Genomic DNA, 24,559 nt, shown 5'->3' on the forward strand with positions numbered 1-24,559 from the left:
TTCTTGATTCGTATGAATACACAGTAACTGTTGCCTTACATTTACAAGGCATGAGTAGAGCTCCCATGAAGCTATGAAGGCCACACTGTATCCCTTGACTCAACTGAGAATTTCTTCTTAAGGATTTGACTTACTGAAATGCATTTTAGCCGAATGCTGTAGGGATTATTATGGAATAGTCACCAGAGAAGTTGATCACATTCGTATATCATTAAATTGGCTGATGCAGGCAATTGTTCCATGTGCTTCCCGGGGTCTGAGCTGACACACAAGTAAATAATTCAATGTAAATTAGCAGCTATGTTCTTTCACCTATACAGAATGACTCAATTAACTGAGTGGCAAAATATATTTATATAAGTCAATGTTGCCATTTTAAAGAAAGGGAAAAACTGCAGGTCAATAGCATTGAGTTACTTTTGATACTCTGTATTTGCATACAACACTTATGTAGAAGTAGTCTTAACATTTAGACTGGGACTGCACATGTATTACATCCATCTGTGGACAATCATCTGTTTAAGTGGTTTTCTAATGGATCAAATCACTTACCAAGTTGCAATTCCTGTCCGTTAATGACCAGGTCGGCTTCTGTATCTATGGATTGCAATGATAGATGGTCAATTTTGAAGAGATCTGGACAAATTTACCAAGAAAATAGAAACTGTAAAAGAGATCTGGGATACAGGCAACTATAATGTTATGAATGTGGGTGCAGAGTTTATGTCAGTGCATCCACATGCATGAAGGGCATTTAGTATTATTTTATGCATTTAATTTTATTAAGTGCATACGAAGCTATCTATGAAAGGTCCAACGAGGCAGCCAAGAATGAACAAGAAGATAAAATACACAATTAATTACATTGCACCTTTGTGCATCAGTGGAACTCATTTGTGTTAAAACATCAAGATACTATGAAGATACACTTAAGCCTCTTTGGTTTGTGTTACCTCTTCAATAGATGACCATCTTACTGCAATGTTTATAATCAAAGATGGCCCTTGCAATTTGCTTACACATTAAACAATATATTGAATGTAGTTTGTGTCAAAAACCCATTTTAATTTGAGATAATTTTCAGCAAACAAATAATAGTTGAAAGCGGACAGAAAACGTTCTTCTCATTACTGAATTGATGGTGTTGTTACAGACTGTTCTTGGTTCTTATGAATATACAGTAACTGGTACCTTACATTTACAAGCCAGCATGAGCTGTAGAGCCACACTGTATCAGTTGACTCAACAGAGAATTTCTTAAGGATTTGACTTACTGAAATGCATCTTAGCTGAATGTGGTAGGGATTATTATGGAATGGTCATCATAGGAGTTGATACCATTTGTATATCATTAAATTGGCTGATGCAGGCAATTGTTCCATGTGCCACTCAGGGTCTGAGCCAACACACAAGTAGATAATTCAATATTTACTGGCAGCTATGTTCTTTCACTTATACCGAATGACTCAATTAACTGATTGGTAAAATATATTTATGAAAGCCAATTTTGACACTTTTTTAGAAATGGCAAAACATTGCAGTTCAGTAGCATTTAGTCACTTTTGATTCTCTGGGTTTGCAGATAACACTTATGTAGAAGTAGTCCTAACATATAGACTGGGACTGCACAGGTATTATATTCAGCTGTGGTCAATCATGTGATTAAGTCGTTTTGTGATGGATCAAATCACTTACCAAGTTGGGATTCCTGTCCATTAATGACGAGGTCAGCTTCTGTAGCTATAGATTGTAATGAAAGATAGTTCATTTTGAAGGCATCTGGACGAATTTACCAGGAAAATAGAAACTGTAAAACACATCTGGAATACAGGCAACAGATTTTCCTACTATTGTGTTATGAATGTGGGTGCAGAGCTGCTGTGAAAGTGGGCGCATCCCCATGCGTGAAGGGCATTTAGTTTGATTTTCTCCATTTAAATTTATTAAGTGCCTAAGAAGCAGTCTACGAAAGGTCCAAAGATGCAGCCAAGAATGAACAAGAAGATACATAATTATTTACATTGCACCCTTGTGCATGAGTGAGACTCATTTGTGTTAATACATCAACTTACTATCAAGATACGGTTAAGCATGTAAACAATATCTCATGGTTTGTGTTCCCTGTTTATTAGATGAGCAGCTGGCTGCAATGTTTATAATCATAGAGGATGCTTGCAATGTTCTTATACATGTCACAATAAATTAATTGTAGTTTGTGTCAAAAACACATTTAAATTTGAGATTTCTCCCAACAAATAAAAAATGGTTAAAAGCAGACAAAGACAAACTTTCTTCTCATTACGGAATTGGTGTTGTTGTTACAGAGGAAGACATATAACGTTTGCATGTAGGAAACTTCTTAAACAATGGCAAATTTGGACCCGATAGGATTTCTTTTCATGGTCTTTCCTTTAAGACCTTACTGTAGGTTGATTAAGGCATAAAAAGATAATGCCTTGAAGCAAATGCACTTGGCTTTGCTCTCCATGGCTTAACATTGACACTATTTGCTATCCTACTTCTTACAAATGTATCCATTATTTTTTTCCTATCCATCCCCACTGAAATGTGTGTGCCAATTCACAACAAAAGTTGCAGCTAAGCAGGATATTACACAGTTTGGATAACAGAATAATATAGATAATTGTTTATACTAGTGAAACTTCTTTTTGGTATCTGTTTTACACCTTTCATGATTAATGTGGCTAAATATGTTTTGCATAACAAATGAAAACAATATCATTCAAGAACAAAAGGGCATGAAATCTGATGAGGCCATCTGGAGGCTCAATATAGACATAATGAGCCACAATGGATGACCCAGAGAATAAATGCAAGGAATTTACCAGTTTTTATTCAAAACTCAAACACATTTAAGCCTCCCTTAAGCTGCCTCATCTAACACTTCTGGTCATATATTGTGCAGAAAATCATATAACATTTGGTCTATTTTGTATGACGTAGGAGAGACTGAACTTTTTAACACAATTTCCAAGCTCAAGCCCAGCACGTTTTTTAGATCTCATAGGGGTCGCCCTAGAGCAGTGGTCTTCAAACTTTTTGATGTTGAGACTCCCTTGTCAAACCTTTTTAGGCGTAAGGACCCCCTTCTGACAACATTTTCTAGAAACTGGTTCTTCTCGTCATCAACATTTATCGATAACTATAAATGCCCCTGTAATACCTGCCATCTTTTGGCATGTTTCTCCTGTTTTTTTCCTTTCTAACCTAGTTTTGCCTCTGCTTTTGCTGGTTCAGTGTCTCTGCACATTTCCTCATTGCTGTTCAGTATTAAAGTGCAAGTGCTCCTATTATAAATTGTATTATGGATTGGTGTTTCCATGATTGGCATGTTTGACTTACTGGTGAGTCCCTAGTAAAGTGCACTGAGGGTGCCAGAACCTGTAACTCAAATTCTGCTGGTGGTCCTGCAGTATTGATTGTGCCACTCACCCAAGAAGCCCATAAAAGGGTTATCAGACCTGCCACTGCAGTGTCTGCGTGAAGTTTGTAACTGCCATGTCGACCTGGCAAGTGCACCCACTTGCCAAGCCCTAATCTTCTGTGGGCAGGGTGCTGTGTATGTTATAGGTAAAACATGTACTGGTGTGTGTGACATGTTCTGGTAGTGAATTACAGTGTGTTCATTTTTCACTATGGAAAGGCTATCTGTCCCATTGGATAGAATGGGAGTTTACATATAACATTATATCCAACACAAAGGTAATTGAGCGTAGGGGTGTAGCCAAAAGTGTAGCTAAAAACAAAGGGCCTTATTTATGAGGAATTGGCGAAGCACAGTGCTGCAAGTCTTCTTGCGGCGCTGCCCAATGCCAATGTGAAAGGGCAGGAATAAACTGTAATCATGAAATAAGTTGCATTCCAGTTCTTTTCCCTTCACAAATTGCTGCGTAGCACTAACGTTGGCAGAATTGTTTTTTTACGGGAGGAGGCACTTTCCTTCACCAAAACAATCCTGAGGGGCGTTTTCCTATTTCTATGAGAGCTGAAGAATGCAGCACACATGGAAAGAGGAAAAAACGAGGAGAAATTAGAACATTTCTCCTCGTTACGCCTCCACTGGAGCTGCCCCAGGTTTACATGATTTTGTAGATATGGGGCATCATCAAAATCCATGGACTTTGCGTGGGAACCCCATGCAAAGCCCATGGAATACCTCCTTGACGCAGAGTAAAGCAACGCAGTGACTTGCGCTGCTATGTCTTACTGATTACTCCATATGAGGCAATGCAAAGCCATGCCATGCAGGGTGACTTTGCACTGTCTCATAGGTATGGTTGAGATGGTTGCGCCACCGGAGCATCAAAAAAAGTGATGCTCTAGCGATGCAAGCCTCTCATAAATAAGCCCAAATTTGTTTTACGTTTTTTAGGTATTTCACCTTCAGGTATCTACAAATAAAATAATGGGCAGTGTAAATGAAAAATAAATAAAATAAGTTATTGCTCAGTGGGAAATGCACGGTAGTACATTGTGAAACATCTATTAGTTAATGCACTGCAGAGGTCTGTGTGTAACCAGAGACCCACAGAATTCAATCTTGATTGGTGCAGTGGAGAATAGTGATGTGTATTTTTAGTGCTACAAAGTCACAGCCTGTGACAGAAAGCACTGTGAATATGCAAGGCAATTTTTTATACTTGCATTACACACAGGGTAAGATACAATGCTGCAAAACGTGTGACTAGTTTTACAATAAAATGGTGCTTTCAAAATGTAGCTTTTTATAATATCAGACCATAAGTAATGCAGTTTTCTTTTTTTTTTTACATAACTGCCCCTCAACACCTCTTTAGGGGCACAAAGGTCTGTGTAAATGCAGTTAAAATTAAAAGATAGAACTTCCCAGCCCAGTCGTTAACTCTTTCCACTTCAACTAAAAAAAAACCACCCACCTTTGTCTTCAGAAAGAGCCAGAACTGCTCTCAAGCATCCTTTACACTTGAAGATTACCAGCGCATTTGCCTTTCATTCAGGCAAACAGCTGATGACGATCTCAATCAGCCATCCCAGGACGGCAGACAAGTGAAGCTGGGGAATCTGCGACCCCCCTTCCTAGGGCTACAGGACCCCCCTGGGGGTCGCGCCCCACAGTTTGAAGACCTCTGCCCTAGAGCAAGAAGGCCACATTGGACCAACGTCATCAACCCAGGGCTATCGTAATGGATATTTATTAATGTTCTTAAGTAGGACATGTCTGCATCCCCTTAAAAATTGCTGAACCTAACCCAAAAGATCTTAACTAACGTCTGTCCTGTCTCTGGTCTCACCCTCCTGGCTAGAACCCATGAGAACCTCCAACAGAAACAGCTTGTTAGTGAAACAAAATTCTTTGGATAATCAGCAACCTGCTTTCAGCCTACTGCATTAAAGAAACAGACATATTTGAAATCACTGATCATCCCTTGCACATCCTTGATAATAGAGACTCATCCCTATTGAGTCAGTGTGATCTATCAGTGGATCAGTGGCTTTTGACGTGGTTGACTTTGACACCATATTACAAACGTTGAGAAAACAAATTTGGTTTGAAGCCAGAGTACCAAAATGGTTTGTTTTGCATCTTATAGATTGCTCTGTACAGATTAAGGTTGAGGCTTTTCCATTCTTGTATTACAAGGAATACTTCAAGTTTCTAACTAGCTTGTTCTCTTGTTCCCCTGTTTTTTTGAACTCCTTGGAGACTTTATTAGGCATATACTTTACACCAATATACCAACAATATCCAACTCATTTTTTGTATTACCCTGATGATGACCCTAATCTGCCAAGATACTTGATCACATCCAATACTGGATGACACAACACCACATAAAATGCACCTGTGACATAGTGAGAGTTTCGCTCATCCCACCCTATCGATTGTTTACACAATTTAAAATTGGATTGACTTTAGGACATCTTGAAATGCACAAAGACCATTATTAATAGTTCCAAATCTCTTGACTTCTTCATTCTAGATATTCTCTAGACAGTCTCAACTGACATAACTACATCATCATAGCCAAGAAGGCAGACAACTACCTGAAACTGAATCATGGGATAAAAGCTTTTATTACAGAACAATACCTTGAGAAAGGGGTACGAGCGTTGCTTCTCTCAGAACTGCATTACAGTAATTATATTCAGTTGGACATTTATAAAATTCACCTTGCTACTGTCAAAATCACTGTTCTGTTCATCTGACCTCCAGGAGTCCTTGTTTCAACCATATAATCCCTGTACTATTCTCCTTGAGCTCAATTGCCTTAAAGGGTAAACCCATATAAAGTAGTGTGTTTAGCCCACTAATTGTTTCCTGTTTTGTGTATACATTTGCCTCAGCACAGATCAATGGGTTCATTGCTTTCCTTCTGATTTCTGTAATATGATTGCTCAGCTGTATTTGTTGAATATTGATACTCTAGCTGAAGAGCTCAGACACTACTGGGCCTTGTGTCCAGGCTACAGAACTGTTACATAAATAATAAAATGGCATTAAACAGATAGGGAAGGTGTAAGAAGCTGGCTCTTTATATGGTATACCAAAAAGAGGTATACTGTGCAAAAAGTCCAGGTATTCCCTTACTAGTGGATAAGGGCTTGCTCTAGCAGTCCTAAGGTGATCTTTTAGGTGGTAGTGTGGTCGAGCAGCCTAGACATCTGTTGCGCACACACACAGCCAATCGATGATACACATGACTCAATAAGGAGATCCACACCCATTTATAAAAATACCACTTACCTTTATATAATTTTAGGCACCAAGATCATGAAATCGAGAAAATACTCTTTAAAGTAGCATGGTTTGAAGAAAACAGGTTTGTGATTCTTTAAATTGGAATTGGAGTATTTCACTGTAATGTTAACCTATGGAGGAAAAACTTGTATTGTATTCGGGCACTCAACAGCGACTGACGGGACCAGTCATCTGGAATTAAGGTGAAAATGGGGCAAGGTCCAAAGCAGCACCAACAGTTTACTTTGGGAAGCACCAGACGGCCGGAGACAGAGGTGTCTTACTGCATCGGGTGCCCCATTGAAGTCTAAGGAGATCGATCGGTCCTTCGAAAAAGAGGCTGCAAACTTTGACTGAGTAACTAGTCGGACTGAACCAACAGTGGGACTCAACTCTTTCAAGGCTCGGAATGTGGGTACACCTTATATCCTCATCTTGAGGGGCCAGGGCCGATGAGTGCATAGGTGTCTTTAGGCGTTGGGTTTTCATCACCGGGAGCACTCGCGATAGAGAGGGCCTGTAAATAGAGGCTGCAGGCAGTGTCGGGAAGACCACAGTGGGCAAGTCCAAGGTGGGTTTTGTCTCTGGAGGGCTGGGAGACCACGCTAGCATCATTGGCACACTTCAGCTTGGGCTAGGAAGATCGGTTGTAGTGATGCTTTGAGGCATCAGGTATTTGCTGTTCCAGAGTCTCGGTCTGCTTCTGGGTGCCTGCAGGATTCAAGGAAGCAGCTCTGTTCCTCTAATGGAGTCCCTGGTTCTTAGTTGAAGGCAGAGAGGTCTCCCATGCTTTGGAGGCTCAGCAGCTGCAGTGCAAGATGACTTTTAGTGCACCCTATTGGGAACAGCAGCCTGGCCGGCGGGGCTGGCGCTGGGACAGTTGTTTCTTCCACAGTCGGTGCTTTTGCAGCTCTTCAGTGTCCTTCTTCTTCATAGGTCGGCAGGAACATAGGGACAACGTTGGCACCATTGTCTGACTTCCCCTCAGGCTAGGTGGCTGGTGCGTCCCCTTCTGTAATATCAATAGAGCTGGTGCACATAAAGCGCCAGCACTAGCATCAGAGGGCGTTCCCTCATTTGCATAGGGGCATGGCCCCATGAAATGAGGGAATCTCTTTGCCTCTGAGCCCACGCCATATTACAGATCCAGCAACAGAGGCAAAGAAGATGTCAGGAGGTGTAGTGACAGTGAGGTCTTTGATGGCAGCTCTCTGGAGAGGAGAAAGGGGGTCCCATGGACCCCACAGACATTCCCTTGAAGGCGGGTGCTGTCACTCACTGCACCCATCTGCAAGGGGATCTCTAATCCCCCTTAAAAGTGCAGGCTGGTTTCTGCCCACAATGTGAAACACGGAGCGGCTTTAAAGCAGCTGCTCCGTTTTGCACATGAATGTGCTGCCCCAAGCACAGTGCGAGTTTGCAGCTGCCCTGGGGGCAACGCATTTATCCCAATACATCCCATTTTCCTTGTTTAGGCCAGGAGCACCTTTTAAAAGGTGCACCCAGCGCATACAAGGAAAATGAACTATGAGCACAATACGGCCCCTGGTATACATTGCAGAGGAATGTTACTAAATAGGTTGTTACTTAAAGCCAAAGTTGGTTGCACAAAAATCTTTGAAAAAAGCCAAAACTTCTGTTCACAACACATGATCAACAATGGATGTCTGGACATGTGCCCATGTTAAATAGTTGTTATTCAGTGCTATATACAGATTCTATGTAAATTGAAAGTTTATAAGATGTGGATGTTGATTTCCAGAACTTCCCTGAAACTTCTGAGGCACTGAACATTGTGACGCACTTAGATGTGGTTTAACTCACACTGTGGTTGTAAGCATGGCTCTAACGTTGTATGCCAGTCTGTGCTAGTGCATATCTGTCAACTTCTTGCCTCAAAAATGGGCCCAAAGCCAGTTACATTGAGGGGACCAAGAGATTGTACAGTTGGGGAACGCCAGAGGACTGACCTTCAGCGAGGCCCTTCACCCAACCTGTCGCAGACGACCAACCCCTGCTTCACACGGCAGACGGCCCTTTGGAAATATTTTCCATATTTCACTGGTCTCTGTGAAAAATGAGTTTTCCTACCTATGTATCTTGGGCAATAGAGCACCCCACATGAAATAAATGAATAACCCCCCCAAAAAAGAAATGAAATTATCGCACACTAACAGAACTCACAATGAATGAAGGGAGTAAGATGTAGCCAGGATGCAAGTCATAATATTAACTTGATCTAACGTATTTTAGTTTGTATTTATCCCTCATTGGAATTTGATAGATAAACGGTCATGGGGGATCTTCTTGAGAGTCAACCACCAAGCCCAGAATGAATGTGTAAAAGGCACATTTCCCACCAGTCCTGAGATAGCAGCCTATCTCTTTGTTGCACAGACTAGTGCTAACATATTTGTCTGGTGGAGTTGCTTCTACTAGTCAGGTCCTCAAAGCTAGGTTGCTTTGGTGGCCTGTTATCAGTAGGAGTTGGCTTCTTCTCCTGTTGGATTAGAGGGAATAAGGAGACATAGCAGGAGTGCTGCACTGCCAGATTTAAAATAGAGGCCTAAATACATTTTTATCAAAATAGACACACTGGTGATTTATTGTAAAAAACTTATCAAGACAGATATATAGATACATATAATTTGAATGATTATTGATTTTCTCTTGCCAAACACACAGAAGTGCTACAGAGTTTTCTAAAGCAATTCTGCACTCTCTTTGCTGTCCTATTAATATTTTAAATTGATTGGTAAGATGCTGTAAGATCCAATAATATATTGGGTGTTTCTCCGTGGAAATCTATATTCCCCACACAAGTTGTGAAAAGATAATGTAGTGGAATCGGTGACATATGTTTATCTCAGTATAATACCCCTGAAAACAAAATCTCTAGGTAGAAAAGCAAGGAAAACAAATACACGGGGTCAGAAAAAATGCTAACTTGGGGACACTAAGAGTATAACATAGTAGAATTGTAAAGATTAATAGGAAACAGGGAAGAATGCTGTTAAGAGAAACGTGAAATAGAGACAGGCCTGTAATCATTAAGAAAGTATTACATTTAAAAAATGTAATTTATTTAAACTGGAATCACTAATATAAAACATAAAGAGGCTGCTGGGGAGTCTCTCTTGTAAATAAGTAAAAAAAAAATGATGTATGAGACAGTAATAATAATAATATACTAATAGTAAAAATATTATATAACAGGACATTTAAATTAAAATATCAAACATTTATCTCAGATTAAACTGAAATTAATAATCCAAAATTAATATAACAATAATAAAATTGGATCCCAATACTCATCAGACTATGATTAATCCCATACAATAATATAAAAGTAATTAAAGCGCCCAACGAATTCATATGGAATCACAGAAATGCTAAATAATATGCTAGAGTGGATGGTGAGAAGAGTGCTCAGGGAGATAACCTGTTGAAGGATCTGGCTTATTCCATAGGTAATACTTGTGCCTTAGTATACATATTCACTTTAAAGCTTGCTTGAAAAAGTACTTGACATTTCCAAATACAAAATACCGATGAATAATGAAGTACTGCACTGTACTAATTTAATGTTACATTTTAGAACATGCACACTTGCTTTGTGAAAAAGCACATTCTCTCTGCTGGAGGGGGTGATTTTCGAAGCCAAACTCAGGTAGGTATGGATGTCAAAAGGCACCTATTATAATTTGAATATTCAGTTTCTGATTACCTTCATGGACAGAATGCTATGCCAACACTGCTAAACAATTCCCCAGTACACGTATAGATCATAGAAATAATGCATTCCATTTTTGAGGGATGTTTTTCAAAACTTTGGTCCATCTTTTCAACCTCTAAGTTCAGCTTAACAGCAAATAAAGCATCAATACTTCAAGAGTATTACCATGGAAAAATAGTTCAAGACAGTTATTATTACAAATGACAAACTAGATACAACTGTTCAATTACCTTCCAGATATATACCTGTCTTTTTTTGGAAAAGATCATTTCATTGGCAACTTTTTATCCAAAGGAATAGGGCTAGAATATATACAATTGTGCAACATAGATTTGCTATTTAGCTGTTCTTTATCTAAAACCTTACATTTACAAGCCATCATGCCCAGTAGAGCCCCCATGGAGCTATGAAGGCCACACTGTAACAGTTGAGTCAGGGAATTTCTTCTTAAGGAATTGACTAACTGAAATGCATTTTAGCCAAATGCTGTAGGGATTATTATGGAACAGTCATCACAGAAGTTGATAACATTCGTATATCATTAAATTGACTGATGCAGGCCATTGTTTCATGTGCCGCTCAGGGTCTGAGCCGACACATAAGTAGATAATTCAATATAAACTGGCAGCTATGTTCTTTCACCTATACTGAATGACTCAAACAACTGATTGGTAAAATATATTTATATAAGTACATTTTGCCATTTTAAAGAGATGGCAAAATTGCAGTTCAATAGCATTGAGTAACTTTTGATGCTCTGGATTTGCATACTGCACTTTTGTAGAAGTAGTCCTAGCATATAGGCTAGGACTGCACAGGTATTACATTCAGCTAGGACAATCGTGATTAAGTCGTTTTCTGATGGATCAAATCACTTACCAAGTTGTGACTCCTGTCCCTTAATGACGAGGTCAGCTTCTGTACCTATGGAATGGAATGAAAGATGGTCAACTTTAAAGAGGTCTGGACGATTTTACTAGGCAAATAGAAACTGGAAAAGAGATCTGGAATACAAGCAACAGATTTTCTTCCTATAGTGGTATGAATGTGGGAGCATAGCTGATTGGTTGTGGGTGCATCCCCATGTGTGAAGAGCATTTAGCGAGATTTTACCCATTTAATTTTTAAGTGCCTAAGAAGCAGTGTATGAAAGGTCCAAAGATGCAGCCAAGAATAAAGACGAAGATAAAGAACAGAATAAATTACATTGCACTTTTGTGCATAAGCGAGACTCATTTGTGTTAATACATCAAGATATTATCAAGATACACTTAAGCATGTAAACGATATCTCATGGTTTGTGTTATCTCTTCAATAAAAAAGCATCTTGCTGCAATATTTATAATCAAAGAGGATGCTTGCAATTTGCTTATACATTTCAAAATATATTGAATGTAGTTTTTGTCAAAAAGACATTTAAATTGGAGATTTTTCCCAACAAAACAAAATAGTTAAAAGCTGACAGAAATAAACTTTGTTCTCATTAGTGAATTGGTGGCGCTGTTACAGATGAAGACATATACATTTTGCATGCAGGAAACTTAGAAAATAAAAATAACCAATGCCAAATTTAGACACAATAAGCTTCCTTTTGGCATTCTTTCATTTTAGACCTTACCATAAATTGATTAAGGCATAAAAAGATAATGCCTTGAAGCAACTGCATTTGACCTTTTTCTCGTCACTCGCTTAATATTGACACTATTTGCTATCCTACCTCATACAAATTGATCCATTTTTTTATCCATCTCCACAGAAATGAGCATGTCAATTCACATAAAAAATGGCAGGTAAGCAGGATATTACACACTTTTGATAAAATAATAATATAGGTAATTGTTGATACTACTGAGTCTTCTTTTTGGTATTTGGTTTGCATCGTGATTAATATGGCTAAATATGTTTTGCATAAAAAATTAAAGCAATATTATTCAAGTGATTCAACCACTAGGAAATATGGATAGTAGTGACACTCAAGAAATTCCATAGAGTATTTGTTCTTTAGTAGGACTAACTAAATATTTTGCTGAGTTCCTGAGAAAATGTAATTTTCCTAAAACCTGTTGGTTTCAGGATCTATAGCACAGCCCTGATACATTTACTTGTCAAAATACATTCACTGTGATTTTCATACTCCGTTAAAAGTGTGTTCTAGAAACAACAATTTCAAAGTGGGATGGAACAAAATGGTTTCCTATACTTGCGGTGGAAGGCACGATAAACAGGTTTAATATATTTAAGCTCAAAAAGCAGATTTTGTGCATTTTTACTTAAACAGGTAGTCAATCGAAGGAAAAGTTTACAGAAAAAGACAAGCTTCCCAAATAGCAGTATTTGAAGTAAGTAGACACTAAAAGGCTGGATGCATAGGATGAGATGGTGTAGCTGACACAATAAATGAGGCACATAGCTTTAATTTGCAGTATCCAACTAAAATACCAATGTAGGCCAATAGTGGAGAGTCACAATGACAGACATGTGCTTTAGCAAAAGGCAAGCAAGCTGCAGTTTTTTGGATTAAGTAAAATGTGGCCATTAAAACCTAGAGCAACGCAAATAGAAAGTTTACAATAAAGGTGTGTTCGTAATATAACATAAATTGCTTCAGTTCAGCTCTCTTCTGTAGGTAAACACAAGATCTTACATATGCCCTCTTATGATAAAGTAAGACTGAAGACACTGCCTTAACTGCAGATTCTTTGTTCAACTTAGGAGGGCCTAAATTACAAATTTCCTGAGCTGTGGAAGGGTACTTGCTTATCTCATCAAAAGGTAGATCCATAGAGGTCTGAAATGCCACAGTCTTACTTGGTCTTGTACTTGTCATTCTGTAGCTTTGGGTCTCTGGTGCCCCAACCAGGCTATGACTTCACGGATGCAGAGCTTGAAATTCATCACTGTGATGCTCAGATTTTCTTGCCTTGCAACCTTAAGAGTCAAGTGTTAAAGGGCACATGTAGAACAAGAGGGCATGAAATCCGATGAGGCAATCCGAAGGCTCAATGTAGACATAATGAGCCACAATGGATGACCCAAAGAAAAATTGGAGGGAATTTACCGGTTTTTATTCAAAACTCAAAAACATTTTAGCCTCCCTGAAGCTGCCTCCCCCAACACTTCTGGTCACATATTGAGCAGAAAATCATATAACATTTGGTCTATTTTGTATGATGCAGCAGTGACTGAACTTTTTAACACAATCTCCAAGCTCAAACCCAGTACGTTTCTTAGATTGCATAGGGGTCACCCTAGAGAAAGATCTAAGGCTTCATTTCTTAACCAACTGGACCAACTTCATCAACCTAGGGCTCTCATAATGGATATTTATCAACTTTCCTAAGGAGGACATGTCTCTCTTCTCTTAAACATTGTCGAACATAACCCAAAAGACCTTACCAACTTCTGTCCTCTTTCTGATCTCACCCTCTTGGCTAGAACCCATGGTAACCGCCCACAGAAACAGTTTGTTGGTGATAAAAATCCTTTGGATGATCTAAAACCTGCTTTCAGCCTAGTGCATTAAAGAAACAGACATATTTGAAATCACTGATGATGCCTTACACATCCTTGATATCTATTAATTCAATTATTTCCCTCTTTTATTTCATTTTTCAAAATGTTGCTATTACTTATTCGCACTATATCACTAGTAACAGCGCACTATATTGTCTTTTTGTACATAAACAAGTCATAACACTTTAACAGACTTTCTGTAACCTATATTATACAAATACTCAGCAAGCAACAACTTACAACATAAAACTGCTTATTATTAATCACATAGGCGAAACCGAATGCATTTACCAATACTTGTTTATATTATCCTGATGATAACTTTAATCTAGTTAACTTGCTAGAACAAAGTGCACCAAAAAAATGCTCTCAGGCTGAGTGTGACCAAAGCGGATCACGCAAAAGTGAGTGAGTTATTTCCCTAAAAACTAAATACAGGCTCTAACCTTGCTCTACGTTTTCTCTGTTCCCTCTGAAACGATACAATAGAGGATACAACTCACTCAGTATTCCTTGAGAAAATAGTGAGGACAGAGGGGAGTGTGGTTGGAACCCCAAATTATGACAATGGTCACTTCGGTGAATGATCCGCTTTGGTCACACTCAGCCTAAGAGCATTTTTCTGGTGCACTTTGTTCTAGCAAGTTAACTAGATTAGTTTTGCAGACCGCAGATTATATATTTTGTTTTGTGATTAATAGAATTGGGGGATTTAATCCGCGTTGAGTCTATAAAAGATTCCCTCAGACCCTTTGTAGTGTATTCTCGATAACTTTAATCTGCCAAGATATTTGACCACATCCAATACTGGATGACACATCACCGCCTAAAATTCCCCAGTGACACAGTGAGAGTTTTGATTATCCCACCTTACCATTCGTTTCACCCAATTCAAAATTGGCTTTACTTCAGGACATCTTAGAATGCACAAATACCATCATTAAAAGTTCCAAATCTCTTGGCTTCGTTCTAGATATTCTCTAGACATTCTCAACTGACATAAATACATCATCATAGCCAAGACTGCATACAACTATCTGAAACTGATACATGGGATAAAAGCTTTTATTACAGAACAATAACTTGAGAAAGTGGTCCGAGCGCTGCTTCTCTCAAGACTGTATTACAGTAATTCTATTCTGCTAGAAATGTATAAAATTCATCTAACCCCTGTCAAAGTCACTGTTCTGTTCATCTAACCTCCAGGAGTCCTCGTTTCAAACATATCATCCCTATACTATTCTTCCTGAGCTCAATTGCCTTTAAGGGAAAACCTATCTGAACTAGTGTGTTTAGCCCACTAACGTTTGCTGTTTTGTGTATACTTTTGCCTCAGCACAGATTAATTGGGTCATCGCTTTCCTTCTGATTTCTGTAATATGATTGCCCTGCTGTAATTGTGAACTGCTGATGCTCTATTTGAAGAGCTCAGACACTATTGGGCCTTTGTATGGTAATCAAAAAGGGGTATATCATGCACAGTACATACATTCCCATACTAGTGGACAGGGGCTTGTTCTAGCAATTCTTAGGTGCTCTTTAAGGGTGTTGGGGTCAAGCAGCCTTAGGCGTATCAGGGAGTACTGTAGCACACACACACACAGCCAATAAATGATCCTCATGACTCATTAAGGAGATCCACTCCCATTTATATATAAACAACATTTACCTTTATATAAATGTAGGCACCCCAAGATCACGAAAATCAGGCAAGTACTTTTTAAATAGCAGGTTTGAAGATAACTGGTTTTTGATCCTTTAAATCGAAATTGAAGTGCTTTGCGATAATGTTAAATTATGGAGGAAATACATGTATTGCATTTGGTCACTCAACAGCGACTTACGGGACCAATCTTCTGTACCTAAGGTGAAAATGGTGCACGGTCCACAGCAGCACCAACAGTTCACTTCGGGCAGCACTGGGGCAGGCGGGTGCAGAGGTGCCTTACAGGGCTGGGTGCCTCATTCAGTCTATAGAGCTCAGTCCATCAAAAAAGAGACTGCAAACTTTGACTGAGGGACCAATCAGGCTTAACCAACAGGGGGGCTGAACTCTTGTGCGACTCAAGGATGCAGGCACACCTTTGGTTGTCGTTGCCAGGGGCGACAGGTGCAGAGGTGTCTTCAGGTGTTGGGTTTTTGTCACCGCAAACACTCGCGTGGAAGGGGCCGGCAAACAGAGGCTGCAGGCAGTGTCGGGAAGTCCACTGTGGGCACGTCCAAAGTGGGCTGTGTCTCTGGAGGGCCACAAATACACCATTGGCCCACTTCAGCTCTGGCTAGAAAGCGCGGGTGCAGTGGCGCTTTGCGGTGTCTGGTTTTTGCGGTTCCTGAGTCTCACAGTTTTCTTCGGAGTGCCTGCAGGATGAAGGGAAGCAGCTCTGTTGCTCCACGGGATTCCCTGGTTCTTTGTCAAATGGCATGCAAAAGGCAGATAGGTCTCCCAGGCTTTGTAGGCTCAGCAGCTGCAGGACGAGACCATTTTTGGTGCACTCTGTTGGGCACAGCAGACAGGTCAGAGGGGATGGTACTGGATCAGTTGCTTCTTTCATAGTCGGTGCTTTGGCGGCTCCTCAGTGTCCTTCTTCGTTGTAGGATGGCAGGAATCTGGGGACCACGTTGGTACCATTGGCCCACATCAGTTCAGGCTAGGTGGCTCGGGTGCAGTGGTGCTTTCCGGTGTCAGGTTTGCACGTTCTAGAGTCTCACAGCTCAGTCTCTGGTACCTACAAGATGGAGGGGAACAGGTCTGCTGTTCGACAGGAGTTCCTGAGTCTTTAGAGGAATGGCTGACAGTCCTCCAAAGCTTTGGAGGATCAGCAGCTTGCAGGACAATACGCATTTGGCGCAATTGTCGAGAATAGGCGAACAGCCTGGCAGGGCTGGTGCCAATTATTTATTTTATTTATTTATTTATTTTTTGTATTTATAATGCGCGCAGATACCCACAAAGGGTTTCCCGGCGCCAGGACTGAGAGACCGACAACACAGAAAGCAACACGGTCAAAGACCACAATTATTTATTGAAAAGCCAGGTTTTAACGCTTTTCTTAAAACTGGCAACGTTTTCCTCTTTTCGTAGAGCTGAGGGAAGGGAGTTCCAAAGGACTGGTCCCAGATGGGAAAAGGATTTCCCTCCCACTCGGGCCAGTTTAAATCTAGGAACCACAAAGTTTGCTCCATTTGAAGAACGGAGGTTGCGTGCAGGAGCGTAGGGCCTAACTAGTTTTTGCAGATACTTTGGTGCGGTTCCTGCCTTGATCTTAAACATATAGGTCAAAGCTTTGAACCGGACCCGGTTCTCAACCCTGAGCCAGTGCAGGTCCTTAAGGTGCTTCGAAATCCTTGCTGTCCGAGGGATTTTACACAGCAGCCTGGCTGCGGAGTTCTGGACAAGCTGAAGCCGCCTGATCACGGCTAAGTTGGAACCCAGGTATAAGATGTTACCGTAGTCAAGCCTAGATGTAATAAGTGCATTGACTACGGTCTTCTGGGTATCCACAGGCAGCATCCAGATAATCTTCCGCAGCCATTTGAGGATAGTGAAGCAAGTGCCAGCCACTTTATTGACCTGCTGTTTCATCGATAGTGAATCATCGATGCACACCCCTAAATTTCTGACCTGGGTAGTCGGGATAGGAAAAGCGCCTAAGGATGGCGGCCAATGGATATCCTGCCACAGATCTCTGTTTTTACCTAGGAGAAGGATCTCCGTCTTCTCCCCGTTGAGCTTCAGCTGGTTCGTTGACATCCAGCTGAAGACTTCATGAAGACCTAGTTTCAGCGCAGAGGGGGATGAAGGCTCTGAGTTGGTGAGAGAAAAAATAATCTGCGAATCATCCGCATAGGTCATGAGTTCTAGACCTACTCGCTCTGCTAGATCGGCGAGAGGGCGGAGATACAGGTTAAAAAATAGCGGACTCAAAATTGAGCCCTGAGGCACGCCATGGGGTGAAAAAAAGGTGTCTGACTGAGCCTGAGAGGACGAGATCTGAAACGTCCGGTTGCTCAAATAGGACCCAATCCAGTCCAGCGCTGTCCCTCCGACACCATCCTCACTGAGCCTGGTAAGCAGTCTGTTGTGTGAGATGGTGTCGAAGGCCGCGCTTAGGTCAAGCAGGACAAGAGCAACCGTTTGCCCATCGTCCAAGAGCCCCCTGATCTTCTCGGTGACTCCCAGGAGGGCGGACTCGGTGGAATGGCCCGCCCGAAAACCTGACTGGGAGAAATGGAGTAAGTTGTTATTCTCCGTGTATGTTGAAAGTACACCGTGAATGTGCTTCTCCAAGATTTTTGAGAAAGCAGGCAACAGGGATATAGGGCGATAGTTGGCCAGCACCTCAGGATCAGCAGACGGCTTCTTCAACAGAGGGCTGACCATGGCGTGCTTCCAGGACGATGGGACTGTTGCCAGATGGATAGAGGCATTTAATGTCTCAGAAATGATCCTCAGAGCAGAGTCATCAAGTTGGCTCAGAATGCTAATAGGGAGAGGGTCACAAGGAGAGCCCGACTTAATGGAAATAGCCAAGGATTTCAGGGTGTCCAAGGAGATGGACGGCCAGGAGTCAAGCCGGTATCCTATTGAACTTACTGGAGACGGAACTTCTCTGCCATCCCTCACCAGGGGATTAATATTAGCAATAATGGTCTCAATCTTTTCCACAAAATAGGTGGCAAGATCTTGACATTTTTGAGTGGTAAGGGGGCGTGCAGCCGCCATAGAATTTGCTCTGGCTAGTTCTTTGACTGTATTAAAAAGAGTCCGCGCTTTATTGGCGGCAGTGTTAATGGTCTCTGTTACATAACAGGCTTTGGCTCTTGTGCAGGCCGAATGATAAAGATTTCTGGCCTTACGGTATGTTTCTTTTTTTAGAGGATCGTAGTGTTTGCGCCATTTCCGCTCGAGTGCCTTACACTTAGTTTTTTCTAATTTAAGTTCTTCAGTGTACCAGGGAGCCGGGGGGCGGTGAACATTCCCTCTGCACCTGGCAGCAGGCAGACAAGTGTCAACTGCTCTCTCCAGCCAAATATGGGTTTCCAGCGCATTTGTTTCCATATCACCACCCAAAACGGGGGGGGATATCTTTAATGCATTCTGCAACTCAGTCAGATCCAGCCTTTTCCAGTTTCTCATAAGAATCGGAGGTCGAGTGGAGCGTGACTGCTTAGGTTCTCTAAGGGTAATACTAAAAAGAGATAAAAAATGGTCAGACCAACAGATAGGGTCAGTTTTTAGCCATTTTAACTCCTGTATGTTGGATATAATGGGGTCCAACAAATGTCCAGCTTTGTGAGTAGGGCCCTCATTTCGCAGTATCATATTCAAAGTAGTAAAATCCTCCAAGAGGTTGACAGCTATGCTATTTGATTTGTCCTCCAAATGGAGATTTAAATCCCCCAATATAGTCAGGTTTTGGGCATTCAGAAAATAAGGCGAAATGAAATTAACCAAATTCGCAGCCCAAACACTACTGTTTCCAGGAGGGCGATAAATTAAAAAACCAGAAAACATAAAGTTTGGGTTCAGTGAAATTTTAAAAAATGCTGCTTCGCATCCGGGAATGTTAACCATTTCAAGATCACAGTTAAACTCCCTGTTAAAAATCACAGCAATACCCCCTCCTACCTGTCTTTCTCTATCTACTCTAGCAATAGTATAGTTAGAGGGCAAGGCGGCGGCTACATCGGGACCTGCACCATCATGCAGCCAGGTCTCCGTTAAAAATACCGCACATGGTTTTTCTTCAGCTAAGAGGTGGAAAATATCTGCTTTGTGTTGGGGCAGTGATCTACAATTAACAGTGTAAAAAGTGAAAATGCAGGGGTTTTGAACAGGGGATTGAGTAGGTGACTTACGATTGTGTGAGACCTCTGGGTAGGGCTGAACATTGGATAGGGCAAAAGCACAATGAGGACATGCTTGTGTACCCGTTAGGGAAGGCTTTAGGACGGAACATTTACTGTTGCTACTAGGGCGCAGAGCCCTTAGCTGATCCGCAGAGATCCTACCTGTAGCAGCGTTTCCTGCCCCGTGACCCGGTCTGGCCCGGACGGGCACAGACGGGCTGGTCTTAGGCTCGTCTTTGGCGCAGTCAGAGGCGCCTACCCTGCGCGCCATCGCTGCGCGCTGGGGCCGACGAGTGGCTAAACACCCTCCAGGAAGCGGAGGTCTAGAGCGCTAACCGCTCGACGCTCCGTGAGGTGCCGCCCCTGTCCCGCCCTTGACAACCGCGATTGGCTGGAGTGCCGGTTGCCTTTGAACTAGGCGGAAACAGTCCTCGGGTGAAAATTAAGGATCGCTGGTGAGTGCGAGTAAGTGCTCAAATTTGTCAGAGTGATAATAAAAACAGCATACAATCACTACATCAGTTTAAACTGGCTATTAAAATTGGAGCTTCAGCTCAAGTACACAGCGCAAAATGCGTTAAAACAATTGACAGCCTCTGAAAACGAGCTGCTTTCAAAGTGTTCAATGCTCGGCGCCCAGCGGGGAGTAGCTGCCACCAACTCTTACCGCGTGGATGTCGGCCTCCTCGCAGCCTAAATACCCTCCAGGAAGCGGAGGTCTAGAGCGCTAACCGCTCGACGCTCCGTGAGGTGCCGCCTCTGTCCCGCCCTTGACAACCGCGATTGGCTGGAGTGCCGGTTGCCTTTGAACTAGGCGGAAACAGTCCTCGGGTGAAAATTAAGGATCGCTGGTGAGTGCGAGTAAGTGCTCAAATTTGTCAGAGTGATAATAAAAACAGCATACAATCACTACATCAGTTTAAACTGGCTATTAAAATTGGAGCTTCAGCTCAAGTACACAGCGCAAAATGCGTTAAAACAATTCAGTTGCTTCTTCTGCAGTTCTTGCTTTCGCTGCACTTCGCTGCACTTCGGCCCTTCTTCTTCTGGTTGGCAGGATCATGTTTCCTGGTGCCAGACTAGCCCTAAATATTGAATTTAGGGGTCGTAGGGGAGTATAAGGTAACAGGCAATGGGCTACTTACCCCATGGGCCACTATGCAACCTACATGACCGCTTTGTGGAGGAAATGGGCATAGCCCTGTCCCAGAGATCCTAAATTTGCAATCACTAAGATGGTCACTTCTGAAAAGTCAGAATCCACTTCATGTAGCCCAGTTCATGGGTGCTGCTCAGCTGAGGGTGGACACACCTGGCTTGCCTAGCTATTTGTCCAACCAGTCCAGGTGCCAAACAGCTCTGGAGAAAAGGGGTCAGTTTCCTTTCCTGTGAGAGAAGCCAAATTTGCATACTAAACGCGGTGGACCTCTTTGAAGTTCACTGGCCATGAAATGCTAATCCACAGGTCATCCTGTCGGCAGGGGTGCCAAGCACCCTCTGCCTGAGCAGGCTTTATTTACAGCTCCCAGATAGCAAAGGCCCTCACCCTTGGGGTCAGAAACATGTCTGATAGAGCTGGCAAAACTAGTCAGTCAGCACACTTGTAGCTTGTAGGGTTTTAAGGGGTCACCTCTTAGGTACCCTCTGGGGGCATGCATTACCAAATCCGACACTGGGTTTATTAAGACAAGATGTCTGACACCAAATATCCCTATTTTTAATGAAGCCCTCATGTACGTCCCTTTATCACTGCGCACCCTTAAACCCTGAAATTATTCTTACCGCTTACCACTACCAACGCTAAACCTTAACTCCCCTTACAAAGTGTGTGAGAGAGTGTGTCAGAGTGTGTGTGTGTTTTATAAAGGTATTGGTGGGGTTAAAGCATGTGTGGTAAAAGATCATCAGTTGACTTATTGCCTTTTTGATAACATATTTTTATTATTACTAATGACAGCACGTGAGGTATCATATTTGTTTATAAATGTATCATAAATTTCAAAGGATCTGCCTGCACTTTGAGATTGTATTTACTTTCATTTTAACATCATGCCCCCTCAAACTAGAATCTCAAAAAATACAGATCAGAGTTTCACAAATCTGCTCAAATTATTACTCAATGCTCTACTTCAAAAATATATATATGGAAATGCACTTCTATTATCCCCAAAAATTAGTGTGCAATTTATGTAAACATGTATACTTTTCTATCAAATACACACTTTTCATTTTGGAAAAGTAACCTAATTTTCCCCTAACAAAAATTATTATTTTCATAAAAACAATTTTCTTTCTGGAAATACCAGCTTTACATTTTAATAAATACATGTATTCATCAATGTATTATTTTACCTCATATATTCATATTGACTACTGTCACACAAGGATCGGATCTGATTTGCCCAACCAGGTATTACAATCTCATCCCATTTAAACCCATAATATGTCATGCATTATGTATGTGGGGCTTAAGTGGACCACAGCCTCAGAAAAGATTAATTGTTAATACAAAATGGAACATCCTCTTTTCCAACAGTGTTAGGAGTTCTGATCTGAAAACCGAGTGTGCAACCTAAAATACTGAGGGACAGGAAAGGACAACCTTTCTGACAAAGGGCAAGACCCTGTTACATTTGTAGTGCTCAACCTACTACGGTTGCACTGATGGTCCTCGAGCACTTACTCTGGCCCACTCTGCTCCTTTGGAGATACTGGGTTAAGGGACCCAGAACCCCATGTAATTTATGTCCCCCTTCCAAACTACCCTGGGGATTAATCGCATCTGCTTTTATGGCAGGCTGCAGACAATTCCCGGATTTAAAATATATATCAACACTAGCAGCCCGTCCTGACCTTGTCCGGGAGCAATCAGGCTTCCCCGACCCCCGCCTGCCCCGACATTGCCCAGCAGCCCGGGCCCCGTTTACGGAGGCAAGCCACAAATTGCACGTTTTAATCCTTTAGTTTTTGTCAGCATTCAGATCTAGATTATGTGACTGTGACAGAGCGCATGCACTTCTTTTACTTAAATGCAAGCGAAACAGGAAAGAACTGCTTTAGGGTAGTAAGTGCCTGCACTTTAAATTTGCATATCTAGCTCCGGCTCTGAGTCACTCCTAGAGGTGCGCATAAATCAGTGACAACAGCGTCATATTAAACATATCGGTAAAAAGACTGACATACTAATGAGACTGTCGTTATGCCAGTTTCGTTAAAATGACATTGCGTTCCAAAGTCTTCGGGGAAAAATGTTGTTTCCCGTACAGCCTGCCTACAGCCGAGAGAGAGGACAGGTGTGCGCATCTCACTGTTCCAAAATTCAGAGCGAGGGATTTCCATGCGAGAAGAAATAAGGATGGGACTGTTGGCTCACTTCCTGAGGTAACTTCTGCGCTGTGAATGGAAATGGAATCGGATCTGGGCGCTGAGCGAAAGGGTCCGAAATTCATACATCACCACACAGGACCATGCACGTTTCGAAGAAGTTGCGCCCCGACATTGCCTTTTGTAACTCCCCGTCCCCCGCCTGGCCCGACACCCGCCTGCTTACCTCAGCCGCCGCTCCTGAGTTGACAGCTCCTCGCCGCTCTGCTCCTCACTGCTTGTCCGCCGCCGCTCTTCCCCCGCGTCATGTCCGCCGCTCCTCTGACGCCGCTCCTCGACGTGAGCACGCACGTCGCGGCCAGCGCTACTTTGGGGGGACTACTTTTTTTTATATAAATTTTATAAATAAGGTTTATTTTTAAACTTTATATAGCCTATAACCATCTACACACCCTGACGATTTTCTACGGTGTATCGGGTGTGTAGATTGGCGCAGTGGTTCTGGAGTTTACCAGCCTCAAAGCCTGAAAGTTTCTCCTTTATTATAGTAGTATAGATTAGTAGAAATATTTCCGAGTACAATGGTTATAAGAATAGCATCTGCTTCAACTCTTCTCATCCCAAGGTGATTCCCAAGTATTCCCCCCCCCAGGATCCCCTTACTCCATCACCAACATGCAATTTCCATGCTAATCTGAACACATGTAATGTTCAGGTGAAGAAACAACTAACTTACTGTTTGAAAGTGAATTTGACATTGTGCATTCTTCTTGTTGACATTTTACTAGAGTTTGCGTGGTTCAAGGGTTCAATTCATAGTTTATGTCTAAGTGGGGTTCAAATAAGATGCCCACATTTTGAATATTTAGTAAAACCCACTTCGGTCATAAGCCTTATGGTGTACCAGGCCAACAGCATTACACAACAAATAATGCAGGAGTTGTTCAAATGAGACATACAATTGGTGAAGAAAAGTAAAACGGGGGAAAAATAAAAATTATTTTACAAATAAAATAATTATATCAAAGCTGATAGCAAATAAGATAAAATTAGAAGGATAAAAAAATGGGTGCGGACCCACTTCATAGGAAAACATCTAGAGGCACCTGTGCACTTCAGTCAAATTTTCTTTTACATCTTTGAACTTGTTCAGCCACATCACCTTATAGAAGCAAAAAGGGAGTAAATGCGCCAAAAAAATATGGGAACACATCTTTATAGCTGACACATACCGTTTTCCTATCAAAGCAGCTCACCTGTATGGGCTCCAGGGCTATGCCCTCTTTGTTTTCTAGTCGTTTTTGTTATCTACGAGTGAATTCTGTGAGTGAGACTGAGTAAGTCAGAGTGAGTAAATGTCAGAGTGAGTAAATGTGAGTGGACATGCAAATGAAAGT

At 41.7% G+C, this 24,559-nt stretch overlaps 1 protein-coding gene across 2 annotated transcripts in view; it reads right to left on the minus strand.

Moving 5' to 3' along the window:
* Window positions 1-24,559, minus strand: part of TTC29 (tetratricopeptide repeat domain 29) — a 1,214,048-nt gene that overhangs the window by 134,579 nt on the left and 1,054,910 nt on the right. The window contains exons 11-13 of one of the 2 annotated variants that reach the window (XM_078677660.1): window positions 11,355-11,399; window positions 1,696-1,740; window positions 553-597 (exon numbers count right to left, since the gene is read on the minus strand). In XM_078677660.1, the coding sequence (XP_078533786.1) occupies window positions 553-597; window positions 1,696-1,740; window positions 11,355-11,399 (135 nt within the window). The remainder of the gene's footprint in view (window positions 1-552; window positions 598-1,695; window positions 1,741-11,354; window positions 11,400-24,559) is intronic. The other variant, XM_078677661.1, reaches the window with a different exon arrangement.

This window comes from Lissotriton helveticus, chromosome 2_1 (assembly GCF_964261635.1).
Source record: "Lissotriton helveticus chromosome 2_1, aLisHel1.1, whole genome shotgun sequence".
Lineage (NCBI taxonomy): Eukaryota > Metazoa > Chordata > Amphibia > Caudata > Salamandridae > Lissotriton > Lissotriton helveticus.